The 20,571-nt window shown below is 38.0% G+C and overlaps 2 protein-coding genes, 1 long non-coding RNA gene and 1 pseudogene across 3 annotated transcripts; 2 read left to right on the top strand and 2 right to left on the bottom strand.

Annotated features, from left to right (window-relative positions):
* The first annotated feature begins 749 nt into the window (after window positions 1-749).
* LOC133285124 (spermidine synthase 1-like) lies at window positions 750-1,994 on the top strand. The gene is made up of 6 exons (XM_061482298.1): window positions 750-878; window positions 1,089-1,211; window positions 1,344-1,448; window positions 1,619-1,698; window positions 1,772-1,844; window positions 1,955-1,994. The coding sequence occupies exons 1-5, from the start codon at window positions 750-752 to the stop codon at window positions 1,797-1,799; spliced, it is 465 nt and encodes a 154-aa protein (XP_061338282.1). The 3' UTR covers window positions 1,800-1,844; window positions 1,955-1,994.
* The window catches only part of LOC133285127 (ubiquitin C-terminal hydrolase 13-like), a 28,893-nt pseudogene continuing 10,162 nt past the window's right edge, over window positions 1,841-20,571 (top strand).
* LOC133285123 (probable aldehyde dehydrogenase) lies at window positions 5,389-20,257 on the bottom strand. Its single transcript, XM_061482297.1, has 3 exons — window positions 19,905-20,257; window positions 15,721-16,962; window positions 5,389-5,668 (listed from the first exon to the last, which is right to left on the bottom strand). Exons 1-3 carry the CDS (start codon window positions 20,204-20,206, stop codon window positions 5,554-5,556), a joined length of 1,659 nt encoding a protein of 552 aa, XP_061338281.1. The 5' UTR covers window positions 20,207-20,257; the 3' UTR covers window positions 5,389-5,553.
* On the bottom strand, window positions 13,400-15,384 carry LOC133285125 (uncharacterized). The gene is made up of 3 exons (XR_009747972.1): window positions 15,111-15,384; window positions 14,248-14,338; window positions 13,400-13,727 (listed from the first exon to the last, which is right to left on the bottom strand). It is a non-coding gene; the product is annotated as an uncharacterized LOC133285125 (long non-coding RNA).

Below are 20,571 nucleotides of genomic sequence, written 5' to 3'. Positions count from 1 at the left end.
AAAAAAATTTTAATGCTGAGCACGAAGGAGAGCTGAAAAGTTTCTCGGGAAAATTGGAGAGATCAAAGGTTGTTTGTGTGTTTGCTTTTGTGATTTGCAATGTGTGTTTTTGTGTTTGCTTTTGTTGCCGGAAAAAAAAAAAGGGAAGAAAAACAAGGATTGCAGAATAGAAAAACAAGAATTGCAGTGTTGAGCGTGAAGGAGAGCTGAAAAGTTTCTCGGGAAAATTAGGGATTGGAGAGATCAAAGGTTGTTTGTGTGTTTTGCTTCTGTGATTTGCAATGTTGTTTTTGTGTGTTTGCTTTTGTTGCCGGAAAATTATACCGTTGGAGTGGAGTGAGCGGGAAACGAAGCGAGGAGCCAGCTTATACAGTTGGAGATTTTTGAATTTTTTATATTTCTTTTTTTATGTTTTTGCTTTTGAGGATGTTTGAGATAATGTTTTATTTATATATAAACTCGAGATTACTTATTATTTTGAGTTAAATAAATAAATTAGCTTTTCAAATATATATTAACTTTATTATTCTCGAAAAATTAAAATTATAATATAAGTCTCTCAGGGAGATATACATTTATATTCAATACTATTTAATATTCATTGAAAAAATGAGTTATGTCCCGTATTTCACTACAATTAGCAAACAAAAAATGACGGGGGGTAAATTTCAAATACATTTAGTAATGTGTTGCCTCTAATATATATATATATATTGAAAATATCTGTTGGAGTTGAAAATAAGAGAAAAATGGTTTTTGGGTTTCACTTGCCACAAAATGAGAGAGATATCAAATTGTTGCTTCACGCTGGATATCAACAATTCCTCAATTGCTCATCTGGATTGTTCTTTGGATATCTTGTTAATGGAATCTGTGAGGTAGATTAGATGATGTATCAATATATGCTCTGTTCTCTGTTGGTTTTCTTTTCTTGAATTCTTTTTGGTTTGGTTAGTGAAATCTTTGTGGTTTGGAATTTCTGCAACTGGGTTGCTGAAAGTAAAAGGAAAGAAAAAAACAAACTGAATTATTGCAATTTTTGTTTGATTTGTTTGGTTAAATAGTTTCTGAGAAGACTATTTGTGCAGTCATCAAGACATGGCAAGGTTGCAATTCTGGATGGGTATATCCAGCTGACAGAGAATGATGAATTTGCTTACCAAGAGATGCTCACTCACCTTGCACTCTGTTCCATTCCAAATCCAAACAAGGTTTTTTCTGTTCTTCATTCTCTATTCCTCCCAAGTGAACTAAGAGCCTAGCTAATGGGAAAAAAGAAACATTTCTGAAAGAACCAAGAGAGAAAATTTGTTTAACAAGGTGTTTATGAACATACATTACAGGTGCTGCTAGTTGGAGGAGGAGATGGTGGAATTCTTAGAGAGATATCTCGCCATTCTTCTGTTGAACATATTGATATATGTGAAATAGACAAAATGGTGATTGATGTGAGTCTTTATGTTAACATTCCTAAGTTCCACCTTTTATGAACTTTGACAGAAATGTATTACAAATAAAAAGAACCCTTATTAAAATTTTCTGCTTGTATATGCATTGCTTTGAAGAATATATTCTAGGAAAGAACCATACTAATTTCTTAATGCTTTTGAGGATACAGGTTTATAAGAACTTTTTCCCGGATATAGCAGTTGGTTACCAGGATCCTCGAGTGCATGTTCATATCACTGATGGTAAAAGGTTAAGCCATTTGTTTTCTAACTTACAAAGCAAATATTTCTCTATATATTAAATATCTGACAAATGTATTCAGGAATTGCGTTCATCAATTCTGCTCCTGAGGGCACTTATGATGCTATTATATTTGGATGCTTTCAACCCAATGGGTAAAACTATCTTTTCTTCCTGTCAACTTAAAATTGCAGCTATAGTGAGAGAAGAAAATTCTCATTTTTAAAAGCCTTAAAAGAAATAAAAGAAGTTCTATGTCATGCAGGACCTATTGCAGAAGTGCTTGCAGATAACTGCTTCATGGAGTCAGTAGCAAAGTCAGTAGCAAAGGTAATCTATTGAAACGATTCTAATTCAAGGATTAAACTACTTATTTGTTTTTCTTTGTTCTCTTTTAACCTAACTTAATTGCCTGTTCCTCTCTTGCTTTTTCTTTTTTGTTACTACAGATCCATCCTGCTGCATTCTGTCTGCCTTCTTTTGTAGAGAAGGTTATTGATCCAAAAAAGATATTGACAAAGAACTCTGAGTAGTGTTTAGGAATTTCTGTTAAACTTTGTATTGTTTGTTCTTCATATCTATGGGTGAAAGGATGCCCATGAAGATAAATTTAATGTTATTAATAGCTACTTGAAGCTTTATTCGAACAACGTACAAGTATATTATGACGGGAGACAACTAGCGACTGACTACGGTACCCAACTGTCATTGTTCACACATCACATGTGGATTGGTGGAATTCTTATAGTTGGTGCTGCTGCGCATGCAGCCATTTTTACGGTAAGAGACTATGATCCAACTACTCGATACAACGATCTATTAGATCGTGTCCTTCGACATCGTGATGCAATCATATCACACCTCAACTGGGTGTGTATATTTTTAGTTCAAGTTTCTACATTCAATCATTTTGCAATACGATACAGATAACATGGTACATTTATAGGAGCAATGGATGCTTAACATCACATATACCTGGTGAGTGATTATATATGTTACTGGCGGCAATATTCTAGCTACCCTTGCAACTAGATTGCATTGATAAAAGCTGAACATATCTCTGAAAGAATAAACACTGTTAAAGAGGAATTTGATTTGTATCAAAATCAAAATGGTTTTGTTTGATTTGTTTGGTTAAATAGTTTCTGAGAAGCACAAGATTTTTCTGCCTTTTGTTATTCCTTCTGGATATGTCGTTGGGAACTTTGGCTTCAATTTTTTTTTTTTTTTGTATCCTGCATCTGAATTATTGCAATTTTTTTTTTGTCTGAGGTTATCCTGCTAATAATTTAGTATTCGGTACTAATTATTTTCTCATTTGTCTGATTTTCAGGAATATGTGTACAACAGGCTCCACTTTAGGTAAATTTCATCACAATGGTACTGTTTCATTTGTCCCTGTGAGTTGCTTAATCAAATTGGATTTATATTTTACTGATAACATATGATACTTCTAAGGTGGCACGAGATGAAGAGCTTGCTGTGCAAATTGGAAAGGATATATATTTGGATCTCGTAGACCATGACAAAGTGAGGAGTTTCCGTGTCCTAAAACATAGGTCTTTTAACCTTTTCAAGGTATAATCACTAATCACACCAGTAGCCCTCCTGGTAGAAGTTCTTTGACCTGGCATGATATGACTAATATTATTGTTTCTTTTCTTATTTGCTCTGATCTCAATCGTAAATATTTCCTTTTAAAATGTTGGTTTTTCATTGAAAAATTGGTAAATATGAGAAATTAATATACTGACATAAAGTGTCTTGAACCATTCATTTATGACATAGTTAAGAGGGAGATAATGTAAAATTGTCCGTATCAACAGAACTATATTATTCGATGTTGCTGTGTGGAATTAATTTCAAAATAGGATTAACTCAGGCAGTTTCATGCCATCGATACTGTTTCAGTTTAATTTTTTCAAAGTGGGTGAACATACTCTAAAATTTTGTATTTTCTCTTGATTCAGTGGCCCATAACATATCACCTTTGCAAGGGATGATAAAGGATGGAATGTCATCCAATATGGATTTGGAAAGAGGGAATATTTGATAACCATCATTACAACTTCAAATTTTGGATGACTGACTGTTGTGGCCAGTGCTTTTGTTGCTAGTCTTCTTACTTTTTGGAGAAATGCATTAATTTTTCTTACTATCTTCTCAAATTTTATTGGCAGATATGATAAGAGTCATTGAACTAGAGAAAGTTTAGTTTGTGAACTCCTAAAGTTCAAACCATTATTTTAGTTGCATCCTTTGATAAAACAATTACTTTTTAGAACAGTACCAAAATATAAAACTTCTGATGCTTTAGTTGGAAGGAAACAAAATATATAATACGAATCTTTGTGGTCTTATGTTTTTGATTTTTGAAGCTGGTGATGATTGCTCAACAGATGCTCTATTTTTACATTGCAGGTTGGACAATTGAGAGAGTTATCAAACAAGGTTCAAAATGCAGAATTAAAATTGTTTTTGGAAGTGGAGCTTGGGCTGGTAACATTTGTATTGTGGAAGTTGTATACTACTTTGATAGCATGATAATTGATACCTAAACACAGTAATGTTAACAAACTACTTTATTATTTAGGATTTATGACCAATTGCACCACCTGACAAGAAAAAGGTTGATATATTATTATTCTTTAAGTTATAGGATCCTGAAAAAGAGGAGCTACGGTATTGAGTAATTTCTGTATTTTAACATATGTTGGTGTAAAAGGTGGACCTAGTTTGACATTTATGTATTTCCCTATGATTGCAGTTATGTTGGAAGGCTTTTTGTGAAGAGTACTGGTAAGCCATCAGAAATTGTGACGAGGTTAAATGTAATGGATGGTTATTATCCGGATGAAGTGATTGAACTTTATGAGGTTGGTTTGTGTTTTATCCTTTAATATTAATCAGTTGAAAATTTCATGATAATTTTGATACTGTAGTTCATCTACTTATGATCTAAAGCTGTATGCTTTTTGTCAGGAATTATCCCTCTCCAAAGCTTAAGTTGTTTGGATAGGTGAGGACAAAAAAATGGTTTTGTGTTATATTTCTATAGGTACCCTCACACAAGAGACTTTTGTGCTATAGTAGGGACAATGGACATGTCCCCCTACCTTATGCTTAAATTTAACTTTTTATTGTAGGGCTATGATGCCATGTAATGAATGAAATATCTCAAAAGCTTAAGCTGTTGTGTGAAGATACATGAACAATTTTGTATTAAATCTCCAACGTCTCTTTACCTGCTTTCTGCTGCGCTTGGGTCAAACAGTTGTGCTTTCAATTGTTTAGTAAATATGTTGAGATTTATAGTCCCACATTGGTTGTATGTGCAACTAATGTGGAGTTTATAAGGTCTTAGGCACTCCCACCCTTTGAGCTAGCTTTTGGGGTGGTGTATCCCAAGGTTCTTTACATGGTATCAGAGCCTCGCCGCCCTTCACTTTCTCTTGTAGCGTTTCTTAGCACAGGTAGGCTGGGCCTGTTGCATTGTCCACTCTTCAAGCCCAATGGGCTCTCGTGTGAGGGGGCGTGTTGAGATTTATAGTCCCACATTGGTTGTATGTGCAACTAATGTGGAGTTTATAAGGTCTTGGGCACTCCCACCCTTTGAGCTAGCTTTTGGGGTGGTGTATCCCAAGGTTCTTTACATTTTTTTTTATTTTTTATTTTTTTTAAATTGACTGCACCATATATTTTAGTAAAAAAAAAGCTAATCAATATTCATAATTTCCCTGAATTTATTCTAAAATCTAAAAACATGTCTTGGGAGGTGTTGTGACATGACCTCTTTTACTGCCTCAGTAATACATACTGTCTCACCATCTACATCTCTAAACTCATTGTCGTTGACTAGACTTTTTAAGTTGATGGAGGAATTTCCCAATGCTTTGGCACAGGCCCAACATCATAGATAATTTCTCTGTGGCAAGACCATACAAGTTTTATTGCCTCTGGTGTTCCAATTCCTGCACCCCTAGTGTAACATCCCCGTCTCGAGCCGGTTCAATTAACATACATATGATAAAACAGAAAACAGCAGAAGACTTAACTTCTGAAAATACGAGCTAACTTTTTCTTTTTCTTTTTAAATTCTCATTCGTCGTAAACGAAAATCGGGCAGAGTTTCCTCTATAAATCGGACAACTGGGGATTTTCCAATCCCTCACAGAAGCATTTCCTGATAAACAGTTTATACAAATATAATCAAATTCCCATCCATGGGCGCATGCATAACTTGGCTCAGTGCCACTATATCTAACAGCATGCAATCCAACACGTAAACATATCTGAATACTACCTCATCATATAACGTGCCTGAATACCCAAATATACATGCATCAAAGCGACAGACATGTACAAAACATATACAGGCCATATACACAATAAAGGATCAATATCATGATCCATCAAATGCGAAAATACTAAAATACATCAAACACTCCAAAAAGGTAGTAGCCTACAGCCACTCAAAATCCAATCTGTCAACTGACTCAGCCACGTGTCGTGTCCCTGCCTAGTGAGGACTCACTGGGAATCTGGGCACCTGAAAATATGTCCCCAAAGAAGGGTGAGATTACAAATCTCAATAAGCTCCAGGTTTATAGAGAATTCTCCATACCCCTGGCTCACTCCTGCATGAAAGTCAGATACAGAGTATACAAATACAACATATAACAGATATCATAACAGAACAGAGCATATATCCATATCATATCAGAGATGTGCGCCGTCATTCCCAAGGGAGGACCCCAAGCGGAAATCAACGCACGTGTTCCCGAGGGAGGACCCCAAAGCGGAACCAGACATATCAGAGGCGTACACCATCAGTCCCGAGGGAGGACCCCAAAGCGGACATCCGGGTACTATACAATCAATGGCCAGAGATTGTTACAGAAATCATATTACAGAAGTCATATCAGAGCAAAACATATCATGTTATCAAATAACTCTATATGAATGCATCTATACAAAGCATCTAAATCACAGTCATACAGTCCAACCATAGTTCACTAACCATGGTGGAGCACTCAAGCAGGAAAAGACTCCTTAAACATAGAGCTTACCTCTTGAAGCTTTACCAATACGCTTACTTGTGGAACAAGTTACTTTTATCGCTTCAAGAGATTTCCGATCCTTCTCAATCCCTAGGCACACCTAGAGAATAATTTACAATGCATCAATAAAATGATGCAATACCATAATTATTTCATAAGCATACATTTTATCGCTTATTTTCCTTTCTTTGCATTTTTGCCAATCCTATGCCAATACACAAGTCTAGACCTCTTTATAACCGTTGGTGTTCTTTAATTTAATCAACCATTCCCTTAGGAATTTTCAACATAAATCATGCTATTTTTCTTCAAAACTCATCACCTTTATACAATTTATTACAACACATTTTATTTAAAATAAAATGTACAAAATATATCCCTAAATACCCTATAGGTCGAACACTATAAGGAAATAGGCAAGGGTTCTTTTCTTTTTAATTAATGTAACTTACACATACAAATGTATGTTTCCCTATTATTTCAACTTAATGTTTGGACATCAAGTCCTTCCCAACACCTCAAGGCCGAAGTGTAGGATCCAAAATACATAGGATTTTTCCCTTTTGGCCTTCTCACTAATTTCACCAATTCTATTCTCTCTCAAGCACCTTAGGCTCTCTTAATACATCATATAAATTTTTTGCCCAATGGTCCCTATTCAACCTATCATGGCCGAACTTAGGGGAGTGCAAACCAAGGGAATTTTTCTTCATTTAACACATGTTGATGTTTCTCTTCTACACTAAGACTTCCTATACAAAACAAGCCATCATAATTTTCAAGTTTTATACTACTTTCTTTCTCACCCACACATGCTCACAAATTCAAAACATAGATCACAAAATAAAATCATAGGATTAGAGTTTTGTTACCTCTAATCACCTATCCAAAACCTAGAAGACATTCACCAAGAGAATCTCCATCAAAAGCTCCATTTTGCCTTCTTGATGAATAGTGCCACGCAAAGGGGGAAGAGAATATCTCCTCACACAAACAATGGTAGTTCAAACTAATGGTGGGAATGGATTCATTGGACCTTTTCCTATGAGTTTCATGTGTAGCATAAAGCTTTTTGATGATCAAATGAGTGAGAATGGAAGGAAGAAAGAAAACAAAATGAAACCTAAGCCAAACCTTCCATGTGAGACAACCACGGGAATGACGAGAAGAATGAAGAAAAGCAACGCATGAGAGAGAGAACTTTAAAGGGAGTTATGGCTTTTATAAAGTTAACTTATTTTAACTGGGTAAAGGTTTATCTATCTACACACCTCCATTCATTACTAAACTTTGCACACTAGTCCAGAATATTTTTATGCTAAAATTTATAATTTTACTTTTTACTTTCGGGTAACTTTAATTACCCGCATTTTTACTCCTTAACTGTCATTTTAACTCCTTTTTCACCAAATGTGACTTTATTTCTTTTACTTCTAATTATTCTTCGATATTATATCCACAATTACTAGTAAGGGTTATTATATTCACCCCACCTTTTAAGGATTTTGCCCACAAAATCAAATATCAAATATAACATATACCTGACGTCAAACTCAGGGTACTGCTGGAGAATTTCATTCTCCCGCTCCCAAGTGGCGTCCTCAGGAGTCAATCCTTCCCATTGTACCTTGATCATGGGAATAGTTCTGTTTCTCAACACTTTTTCATCACGTGCTAGAACCTTAAATGGTCCCACAACAAACTTCAAGTCTTTTCTTACTTCGATATTGTCCGGCTGTACAATGTGGGATTCATCCGGCACGTATTTTCGAAGTTGACTGATGTGAAAAACACTATGCAAATTTGACAGATGTGGAGGTAAGGCAAGCTGATAAGCCACAGGTCCGACCCTTTTCATAATCTGGTAGGGCCCAATGAACCTAGGACTCAACTTCCTCACTCCTAGAGCACGCCCAACACCCGTAGTCGGAGACAAACGGATAAATACATGATCCCCTTCTGAAAATTCAAGGGGTCTATGCTTTGCATCATAATAACTCTTTTGGCGACTCTGTGCTTTCTTCAATCGATCCTTAATCATCATAATTTGATCGGTAGTGTCTTGGACCATATCAGGCCCAAATAACTGCCTCTCTCCAATTTCTGACCAACAAGTAGGCGCCCTGCACCTACGGCCATACAAAGCTTCATAGGGAGCCATGCCCAAACTGGCATGATAACTATTATTGTAGGAAAATTCCACCAGAGGAAGATATTTATCCCATGCATTTCCCTGCTCTAAGGCACAAGCCCTCAACATGTCCTCCAGGGTCTGAATAGTCCTCTCAGTCTGACCATCAGTCTGGGGATGATAAGCCGTGCTCAGCCTCAACTGTGTACCGAAGGCCTGTTGCACTGCATCCCAAAGTCTAGAAGTAAATTTAGGGTCCCGATCACTAATAATACTTTCAGGAACACCATGAAGTTTCACAATCTCTCTTACATATATCCGAGCCAACTGCTCTGTGGAGAAACTCGTTTTAACTGGTATGAAATGTGCAGACTTTGTCAATCTGTCAACAACTACCCAGATAGAATCAAAACCAGCCTGAGTTCTCGGTAATGCCACTACAAAATCCATAGAAATACTGACCCATTTCCATTCCGGAATATCCAAGGGCTGCAGTAATCCAGAAGGTCTCTGATGTTCAATCTTAACTTTCTGACATGTCAAACACTTACTCACAAATAGAGCAATGTCTTTCTTCATTCCCGACCACCAGAAATTTTGTTTCAAGTCTTGGTACATCTTGGTAGCACCAGGATGGATAGTGTACTTACCCATGTGACCCTCAGTCAATACCTCGTCTACCATTTGACCTTTTGGAACAATGATCCGATCTTTGTAAAACTTAAGACCGAACCTATCAGTGGACACAAAGTCCTGCTCTTTCATAGACTGAATCTCTTCATCAAGCAATTGAGCTTCTTTAATCCGCTCAACTAATGAATTCAGGACTACCGTAGTAGTCAATAAATGCGGACTATCTTCTATATTCACAGGAATGTGGAGATCCCTGAATTTCTCAATCAAATTATACTCGGAAATCATCAAATTGGCCATACCAAGCGTCTTTCTGCTTAAAGCATCAGCTACTACATTGGCTTTACCAGGGTGATATTGCAATTCAAAATCATAATCCTTCAGAAATTCCACCCATCGGCGTTGCCTCATATTTAGCTCCTTCTGATCAAACAGATACTTTAAACTTTTGTGGTCACTGTAGACAATAAAATCGGCCCCGTATAGAAAGTGTCGCCAAATTTTCAATGCGAACACTACGGCTGCCAACTCAAGATCATGTGTCGGATAATTCTCCTCATGCGGTTTCAACTGCCGAGAAGCATAAGCGACCACCTGACGGAACTGCATTAACACACAGCCTAACCCAAACTTAGAAGCATCACAATACACCACAAACTTACTTGTAGGATCCGGCAATATTAATACCGGAGCTGTAGTCAACTTCCTTTTTAACTCTTGAAAGCTCACTTCACATTCTTGGGTCCACACAAATGGGTTCCCTTTACGGGTTAACCGTGTCAAAGGTAAAACCATCCGTGAGAATCCCTCAATAAAACGCCTATAATATCCAGCCAAACCAAGAAAACTCCTGATCTCTGTAACATTTTTAGGACGTTCCCATTCTACCACTGCTTCAATCTTGCTCGGGTCCACTGCCACTCCTTCAGATGAGATGACATGGCCCAGAAATTGTATCTCAGAAAGCCAGAATTCACATTTTGATAGTTTAGCATACAACTGATGCTCTCTCAGAATCTGCAAAACAACCTTTAGATGCTCAGAATGCTCTTCTTTACTCTTTGAATATATCAGTATGTCATCTATAAAGACCACCACAAACTGATCCAGATAGGCTTTAAAGATCCGATTCATATAACCCATGAAAACGGCTGGTGCATTTGTAAGCCCAAAAGGAATAACCAGATACTCATAGTGCCCATAACAGGACCTGAAAGCTGTCTTCGGAACGTCATCCGGCTTTACCCGGATCTGATGATACCCGGACCGGAGATCAATCTTAGAAAATACAGTCGCACCCCGCAACTGATCCAACAAATCATCTATCCGCGGCAAAGGATACTTATTCTTAACAGTAACCTTGTTCAACTGCCGGTAGTCTGTACATAATCTCATAGACCCATCCTTCTTCTTAACAAAGATCACCGGTGCTCCCCACGGAGACACACTCGGTCTGATAAAATTCTTACTGGACAAGTCTTCAATCTGCTTCTTCAATTCAGATAATTCTAGAGGTGACATCCGGTATGGGGCAAGAGAGATAGGTCCCACACCAGGCAATAAGTCAATTGCAAATTCAATTTCCCTCTCTGGAGGAAAGTGTGGAATTTCATCCGGAAAGACATCCTCAAACTCAGAGACAATCGGAATAACAGAAATTGGCTCCTTGTTGACGCCAACCAGACCTCCCAATAAAACATACCCGGAATCTCCTTCCTTCAAGGCCTTTACCACCTGAAGTACAGACAAATAAGGAGACTCCCTTTCTTCATCATGAGATGAGACAGAAATGGTTTTACTGCAGCAGTCAATCTTCACACAGTACTTGGACAACCAATCCATCCCCAGAATTAAATTCACAGAAGCAAGGTGCAAGACAATAAAGTCGGCAGAATATTCCCTGCCTTCATACTTGAATTTCACATTTTCACAAACATAGTCTTCATTAAAAACTCTTCCCACAGCCGTAACAATACGCATAGGAATTTTCATTTTTTTCACATGCAGACCAAATGCTTCAGCTACATAATCAGCAATAAAAGAATGCGTGGTACCAGAATCAAACAAAACACTAAGCATTTCATCACGAATAGAAATCATACCTCCCACCAAACTAGCTGACCTCTCAGCCTCTTGCTGAGTCACTGCATATACTCGGGCAACTGGAGGTGGGAGAGGTAGAGATGGTTCCTCAACCACAATAGGAGCCGGAGTGGCCTGAATAGTAGAAACCTGTCCCCCATTAAAGGGGCAGTCCCTAATAAAATGCCCAGGTTGGCCACATTTGTAACACAGTCTTTGCTCTTTTCTGCAAACCCCTGCATGAACTTTACCACATGTAGCACATAGAGAAGCAGGCTTAATATTTCCAGGCTTAGAATTTCCCGCCTTTTTGAACTTACCATCAGACTGTCTAACCTGCAACCCTTTTCCTTTAGAATTCCCAGAGGTGTTTTTAGGACCAGAATTAGGAGCAGATTGGTCCTTATGCTTCCTTCTGTAATATTCTTGAATATTTTTACACTTTTTAACAAGTGCAGCAAAAGTATCAAATGAGTCACCTGCAAGTTTTTCAGAGATGTTATCATGTAATCCTCTATGAAATTTAAAAATCAAGTCATCCTCTGTAGGTGGAGCTCTCTGGAAATGAGAGTATTTGGCCAGCTTATTGAACTTATTCAAGTATTCATCAATAGACATCTGACCCTGCTTTAGTTCTTCAAATTCACCCTTCTTCCTTATCCGGGCTTCAGCCGGAAAGTATTTCAGCAAGAATTGCCTTTCAAATAAAGACCAGGTAATAGCATAACCCTGACATTCCAAGGGCAGACGGGTATTTCTCCACCAATCAGCTGCATCATTCTGCAACATATAAGAAGCATACAACAATTTCTGCTGATCATCACACTCCATGACAGTAAAAATGCGATCCAATTCTTCTAACCACTGAATTGCAGCAATAGGATCAATGCCTCCTTTATAATTTGGTGGTGCATGTTTTCGGAAGGCATTTAGCATTCTTTCTCTTTGCTCTCTATTAGTGGCTGGCTGTGCCACACCACCCCTGTGACTAGATTCTTCATTCACATCATGATTTCCTTCACCCTCCACAACAATGGGATTTTGAGGAGGAGGAACAGGCTGTTGTGGTTGTGGCTCAGGCTGTGGCTGTGGACCTTGCCCACCCGCCCTCACCTCAACCAAGAGTAATCTCATCATTTCAATATTCGCCATTCTGCTTGCTGCCATCATTTCTTGATTGGCCAACCTATTAGCCTCTAACAGATCTTGATTTGCTTTCATCATCACTTCAAGCTCTCGCTGCCTAGCTGCAGCCATATTTTGTTGCATCTCAGTTAAGGCCATTATCATCGGATCTGGCTGTGAAGTATTTCCCCGTTGGTTAAGTCGGGGTCTTGCCAAATCTGCTAATATTGGATCGGTCGGGTCAATAGGAGGATCAGAAGTCCTTCTTGGGCGAACCATAATTCTGCATATTTCACACAAAGGAATGAGTTAGCTACGCTCACACTCGGTGATCAGACATGCATATCATAGTACTCCAAGAAAACTCAAGAATATAACAACCCGAACAGTTCATGCAATATTTCACAGGCTCTCCTAGAGAAACTGCTCTGATACCATAAATGTAACATCCCCGTCTCGAGCCGGTTCAATTAACATACATATGATAAAACAGAAAACAGCGGAAGACTTAACTTCTGAAAATACGAGCTAACTTTTTCTTTTTCTTTTTAAATTCTCATTCGTCGTAAACGAAAATCGGGCAGAGTTTCCTCTATAAATCGGACAACTGGGGATTTTCCAATCCCTCACAAAAGCATTTCCTGATAAACAGTTTATACAAATATAATCAAATGCCCATCCATGGGCGCATGCATAACTTGGCTCAGTGCCACTATATCTAACAGCATGCAATCCAACACGTAAACATATCTGAATACTACCTCATCATATAACGTGCCTGAATACCCAAATGTACATGCATCAAAGCGACAGACATGTACAAAACATATACAGGCCATATACACAATAAAGGATCAATATCATGATCCATCAAATGCGAAAATACTAAAATACATCAAACACTCCAAAAAGGTAGTAGCCTACAGCCACTCAAAATCCAATCTGTCAACTGCCTCAGCCACGTGTCGTGTCCCTGCCTAGTGAGGACTCACCGGGAATCTGGGCACCTGAAAATATGTCCCCAAAGAGGGGTGAGATTACAAATCTTAATAAGCTCCAGGTTTATAGAGAATTCTCCATACCCCTGGCTCACTCCTGCATGAAAGTCAGATACAGAGTATACAAATACAACATATAACAGATATCATAACAGAACAGAGCATATATCCATATCATATCAGAGATGTGCGCCGTCATTCCCAAGGGAGGACCCCAAGCGGAAATCAACGCACGTGTTCCCGAGGGAGGACCCCAAAGCGGAACCAGACATATCAGAGGCGTACACCATCAGTCCCGAGGGAGGACCCCAAAGCGGACATCCGGGTACTATACAATCAATGGCCAGAGATTGTTACAGAAATCATATTACAGAAGTCATATCAGAGCAAAACATATCATGTTATCAAATAACTCTATATGAATGCATCTATACAAAGCATCTAAATCACAGTCATACAGTCCAACCATAGTTCACTAACCATGGTGGAGCACTCAAGCAGGAAAAGACTCCTTAAACATAGAGCTTACCTCTTGAAGCTTTACCAATACGCTTACTTGTGGAACAAGTTACTTTTATCGCTTCAAGAGATTTCCGATCCTTCTCAATCCCTAGGCACACCTAGAGAATAATTTACAATGCATCAATAAAATGATGCAATACCATAATTATTTCATAAGCATACATTTTATCGCTTATTTTCCTTTCTTTGCATTTTTGCCAATCCTATGCCAATACACAAGTCTAGACCTCTTTATAACCGTTGGTGTTCTTTAATTTAATCAACCATTCCCTTAGGAATTTTCAACATAAATCATGCTATTTTTCTTCAAAACTCATCACCTTTATACAATTTATTACAACACATTTTATTTAAAATAAAATGTACAAAATATATCCCTAAATACCCTATAGGTCGAACACTATAAGGAAATAGGCAAGGGTTCTTTTCTTTTTAATGAATGTAACTTACACATACAAATGTATGTTTCCCTATTATTTCAACTTAATGTTTGGACATCAAGTCCTTCCCAACACCTCAAGGCCGAAGTGTAGGATCCAAAATACATAGGATTTTTCCCTTTTGGCCTTCTCACTAATTTCACCAATTCTATTCTCTCTCAAGCACCTTAGGCTCTCTTAATACATCATATAAATTTTTTGCCCAATGGTCCCTATTCAACCTATCATGGCCGAACTTAGGGGAGTGCAAACCAAGGGAATTTTTCTTCATTTAACACATGTTGATGTTTCTCTTCTACACTAAGACTTCCTATACAAAACAAGCCATCATAATTTTCAAGTTTTATACTACTTTCTTTCTCACCCACACATGCTCACAAATTCAAAACATAGATCACAAAATAAAATCATAGGATTAGAGTTTTGTTACCTCTAATCACCTATCCAAAACCTAGAAGACATTCACCAAGAGAATCTCCATCAAAAGCTCCATTTTGCCTTCTTGATGAATAGTGCCACGCAAAGGGGGAAGAGAATATCTCCTCACACAAACAATGGTAGTTCAAACTAATGGTGGGAATGGATTCATTGGACCTTTTCCTATGAGTTTCATGTGTAGCATAAAGCTTTTTGATGATCAAATGAGTGAGAATGGAAGGAAGAAAGAAAACAAAATGAAACCTAAGTCAAACCTTCCATGTGAGACAACCACGGGAATGACGAGAAGAATGAAGAAAAGCAACGCATGAGAGAGAACTTTAAAGGGAGTTATGGCTTTTATAAAGTTAACTTATTTTAACTGGGTAAAGGTTTATCTATCTACACACCTCCATTCATTACTAAACTTTGCACACTAGTCCAGAATATTTTTATGCTAAAATTTATAATTTTACTTTTTACTTTCGGGTAACTTTATTTACCCGCATTTTTACTCCTTAACTGTCATTTTAACTCCTTTTTCACCAAATGTGACTTTATTTCTTTTACTTCTAATTATTCTTCGATATTATATCCACAATTACTAGTAAGGGTTATTATACCTAGGGTCCCCAGCAGGTCCAAACCAATGATTCTGTGGAGCTCCAGTTGTCCTTGCTCTTAGACCAGCATAAGTAGTACCATTAACTGTGTTGCCAATGACTTCCTGTAAAAAGAGAGGATCATTTGAAACTACAGCAGCAGTTAAATGCGCATGCAATCTTTCCAAAGCATCCAACACAATTGATAGTTGACTGCTTTTGTAGTCAGTAATAACCTGAAAAGGTCCGAAAATTTCTTTAGTCACAAGTTCGAAATTCTTATCCTTCATAATTTCCTCAAGAGGAACATAAATGGCAGTGGGTTTAATAACACCATAAATAGATGGAATTGAATGGTCCTCCAGAGGCTGACCGCCAAAGAGCAGCTTTGATCCAGGTATCTCAAGTAATTTATTCATGTGTTCTAGCATTGAATCGGTGATAAAAGTGAGTACTGGGCCAATTGTCAAGTCCTCTAGCTTTCTTCTGTCAGCAAGATCTTTCATCTTAGATATCAAGGAAGTATTAGACCAGTTCTCGTGCATAAATAACAATGACTGTGCTGAGCACTTCTGACCACTGCATGCGTATGCATCCTGGTCACATACCCATGCAACGTAATCTTCCTGACGGACATCAGGACCCAGTATTTTCCAGTCAAATCCAGCATCTTCCAATTTAACACGGCCACTCAAATCAACTGCCAACTTCTCTGCCACTCTTGAACTACCAGTAAAAAGTGTCATTCGTGGATTTGCCTCTTGCAACAGCTTGTTCATTGTCATTCCATCAGAATTTATGAAGTCTACATCTTCTACAGGTAGACCACATGTATGAAGCAGGCGCAACATTTGCTCCATAACAATGCTCACCTTGCTATCGACTTTAAGGGTTGGTTTGTTGCCCATATAAAGTGCACCCATCAATTGAAGTACTGGAATCTCTAACGGAAAATTAAAGGGAGTAATAATTGCCACCGGGCCATATGGCCAACGAAAACCATGACTTTGCTGTCCAAGATGATTACCGGGCACTGCAAAAGACCTTGCCAGGAATCGAACCTGGTCTCCGCAGAAATTCTCTAGAAACTTCTGTGTCACATAAACTTCCCCAAAAGCCTGCTGGTAACTCTTTGGAGAAACTCTTTGAATTAGCCTTGTAAAGAAATCTGAAACCTTAGGAAGCGATAACATGTGAGCTGCCTTAGTAGATACATCTCCAAGCATAAGATATCTCTCTGGTGCCTTAAAAGGATTGTGCATGTAACATCCCCGTCTCGAGCCGGTTCAATTAACATACACATGATATAAACAGAAACAGCGGAAGACTTAACTTACGAAAATATGAGCTAACTTTTTCTTTTTCTAACTTAATTCTTACTCGGCGTAAACGAAAATCGGGCAGAGTTTCCTTTATAAATCGGACAACTGGGGATTTTCCAATCCCACTCAGAAGCATTTCCTGATAAACAGTTTATACAACATATCAATTCAGAAATACCAGATATCCAAATATAATCAAATACCCATACATGGGCGCATGCATAACATGGCTCCGTGCCACTATATCTAACAACATGCCAGCAAAACGTAAACCTATCTGAATACTACATCATCATATAACGTTCCTGAATACTCAAATGTACATGCATCAAACTGACATACATGTACAAAACATATACAGGCCATATACAAAATAAAGGATCAATGTCATGATCCATCAAAGGCGGAAATACAAAATGACATTAATATACTTCCAAAAAGTAGTAGCCTACGGCCACTCAAAATCCAATCTGTCAACTGCCTCAGCCACGTGTCGCGTCCCTGCCTAGTGAGGACTCACCGGGAATCTGGGCACCTGAAAATATGTCCCCAACGAGGGGTGAGATTACAAATCTCAATAAGCTCCAGGTTTATAGAGAATTCTCCATACCCCTGGCTCACTCCTGCATGAAAGTCAGATACAGAGTATACAAATACAACATATAACAGATATCATAACAGAACAGAGCATATATCCATATCATATCAGAGATGTGCGCCGTCATTCCCAAGGGAGGACCCCAAGCGGAAATCAACGCACGTGTTCCCGAGGGAGGACCCCAAAGCGGAACCAGACATATCAGAGGCGTACACCATCAGTCCCGAGGGAGGACCCCAAAGCAGACATCTGGGTACTATACAATCAATGACCAGAGATTGTTACAGAAATCATATTACAGAAGTCATATCAGAGCAAAACATATCATGTTATCAAATAACTCTATATGAATGCATCTATACAAAGCATCTAAATCACAGTCATACAGTCCAACCATAGTTCACTAACCATGGTGGAGCACTCAAGCAGGAAAAGACTCCTTAAACATAGAGCTTACCTCTTGAAGCTTTACCAATACGCTTACTTGTGGAACAAGTTACTTTTATCACTTCAAGAGATTTCCGATCCTTCTCAATCCCTAGGCACACCTAGAAAATAATTTACAATGCATCAATAAAATGATGCAATACCATAATTATTTCATAAGCATACATTTTATCGCTTATTTTCCTTTCTTTGCATTTTTGCCAATCCTATGCCAATACACAAGTCTAGACCCCTTTATAACCGTTGGTGTTCTTTAATTTAATCAACCATTCCCTTAGGAATTTTCAACATAAATCATGCTACTTTTCTTCAAAACTCATCACTTTTATACAATTTATTACAACACATTTTATTTAAAATAAAATGTACAAAATATATCCCTAAATACCCTATAGGTCGAATCCTATAAGGGGAATTTCCAAAGATCCTTCTCTTTTACAATACATTTTCGTTACTTCATTACAACTTGCAAACACCTAGGAATGCTTCCACTAAATTCCTATTTTGAGTTTAGACACCAAGTCCTTTTTACTTAGGCATTCTTACTAACTCATCCATTTTCACTCATTTCCAACACACTATACCTTCACAATACATAATATAATTTTTTTCCACCATAACTCCTACTCACTCCATGATGGCCGAAACCTAGGAGGAAAATGCAATAGGGCTTTTAAATTTTTATATCACATGTGGATGCTTACTCAACACTATAACTTCCTAAACAACAATAATCTATCATAAATTTCACATTCTAACATCAATTATTCCCCACTCACAACATGCTCATATATTTCATAACTTAAATCATCAAAATAATATCATGGAAATAGAGGTTTCTTACCTCTAAACACTTGTACAAAGCCTAGAGAGCAATCTCCAAGCCAAGCTCCATCAAAAACTCACTTTTTCTCCTCCAATGAATAGTAACTCGAAAATGAGAGGAGGAATAACTCTTCACACACTCAACTATAGCTCAAATGGATAGGTGCAATGGATTCATTGAGTAGTTCCTAATCGATTTTATGTGGTGGGTCATTAGATTTGGTGGAAGATTCAAAGAGAATCAACAAAATCAAAAAAAATACCCTAACCCCCCTTCTCATGGTGCAGCTCGGGTTTCGAGTCAGGAGAGGAGAGAGAATTTCATTTGGAAATGAAGCTTAAGTGACTTAAAAAGGTGAGCACATGTGGCCTTTTACCCGGGTATTTTTCTTTCGCGTATTTTCACTTAAACTAACCCGGAGCTAACTCAAAGCTACAAATATATTTTTATTTTTCTAAAGTCATTTACATTAACTGTTATTTTCTAAGGAACAATATTTATAATTCACAGTATGGTTTTTGCACCGTTTTTAACGAAATGCACTGTGAACCACTAACTGTACTTTATTTAATTCTGAAACTTAACACTTATAAACTTATCATTTTCTTGGGCCTATATTGACTTGCTTGGCATATATTGGACTTTCTTATTCTTACTTCATCAATTATTTATTTCTGGACTCTACCGGTTGCTTAAACAGCAGTACAAAATACCCGGTAGAAACACTATTCGCGAGATTTTCACGGAAAGTGCCAGACTATACAATTTTTCGTTCTGAACTCATATTTGTCGTCAGAATTATCAAATTATGTCTCTAACATTATTTTGCTCTTTTAAGCTCTACCGGTTAATTCACAAAACTGTAAATTCTCCGGCAGAACGCACTGTTCATAACATAGTCATGATTACAGTCAAAATACTCGAAATCGCTCACTGAATCTAATTATGGCATTTAAATCCTTAAATTAAATCTCTAACTAAGATTTACCAGTTAGGGTCATTATAGTGCACACCATGTTTTGGACAGCCGTACAAGCTTTTCACGAAGGGCTGAATGCCTGATCCATCAACTTCCGCAACTTTGATAAATGAGTCTCCATTTAAGGGATCCACAACTGTACTCCAGTTTGAAGATCCGACCCATTTACCCTGCACCAAGTTCAGAACTTCAGCAGGCCTAGAACCTGATATCTCTTCTGCTTCTACTGTGGCAAAGGGTAATGAATGAACACACCGAGAGAAATTGAAAGAAGCAAAAGCATTGTGGTTGCGCTGAGATGCCGCTACTCCTCTGGTGATAACAAACTTGAACATGATATCTCAGTTGTATGAGGATGTTGAACACTCACTCTGTTGAATTGGGTTTCAAAGATGTAAAGAACCTTGGGATACACCACCCCAAAAGCTAGCTCAAAGGGTGGGAGTGCTCAAGGTCTTATAAACTCCACATTAGTTGCACATACAACCAATGTGGGACTATATATCTCAACACGCCCCCTCACACAAGAGCCCATTGGGCTTGAAGAGTGGACAATGCAACAGGCCCAGCCTACCTGTGCTAAGAAACGCTACAAGAGAAAGTGGGGGGCGGCGGGCTCTGATACCATGTAAAGAACCTTGGGATACACCACCCCAAGAGCTAGCTCTTGGGGTGGTGTATCCCAAGGTTCTTTACAAAA

Source organism: Gastrolobium bilobum, unplaced genomic scaffold, assembly GCF_033153095.1.
Source record: "Gastrolobium bilobum isolate Gb01-03AN ecotype WA unplaced genomic scaffold, APGP_CSIRO_Gbil_v1 utg36643, whole genome shotgun sequence".
Taxonomy (NCBI): Eukaryota; Viridiplantae; Streptophyta; class Magnoliopsida; order Fabales; family Fabaceae; genus Gastrolobium; species Gastrolobium bilobum.
Note: the sequence above shows the minus strand (reverse complement) of the source record. Positions and strands in the feature narration are given on the sequence as shown.

Excerpts from the sequence above, each read along its gene's own strand:
- LOC133285124 (XM_061482298.1), top strand. The coding sequence starts at position 750 with ATGGTTTTTGGGTTTCACTTGCCACAAAATGAGAGAGATATCAAATTG. Across the intron at positions 1,449-1,618 it reads TAGACAAAATGGTGATTGAT|GTTTATAAGAACTTTTTCCC; the intron begins GTGAGTCTTTAT and ends TTGAGGATACAG. Across the intron at positions 1,699-1,771 it reads CATATCACTGATGGTAAAAG|GAATTGCGTTCATCAATTCT; the intron begins GTTAAGCCATTT and ends AAATGTATTCAG.
- LOC133285123 (XM_061482297.1), bottom strand. The coding sequence starts at position 20,206 with ATGTTCAAGTTTGTTATCACCAGAGGAGTAGCGGCATCTCAGCGCAAC. Across the intron at positions 16,963-19,904 it reads TACGGCTGTCCAAAACATGG|CATGCACAATCCTTTTAAGG; the intron begins TGTGCACTATAA and ends ACGGGGATGTTA. Across the intron at positions 5,669-15,720 it reads GGACCTGCTGGGGACCCTAG|GGGTGCAGGAATTGGAACAC; the intron begins GTATAATAACCC and ends ATGTTACACTAG.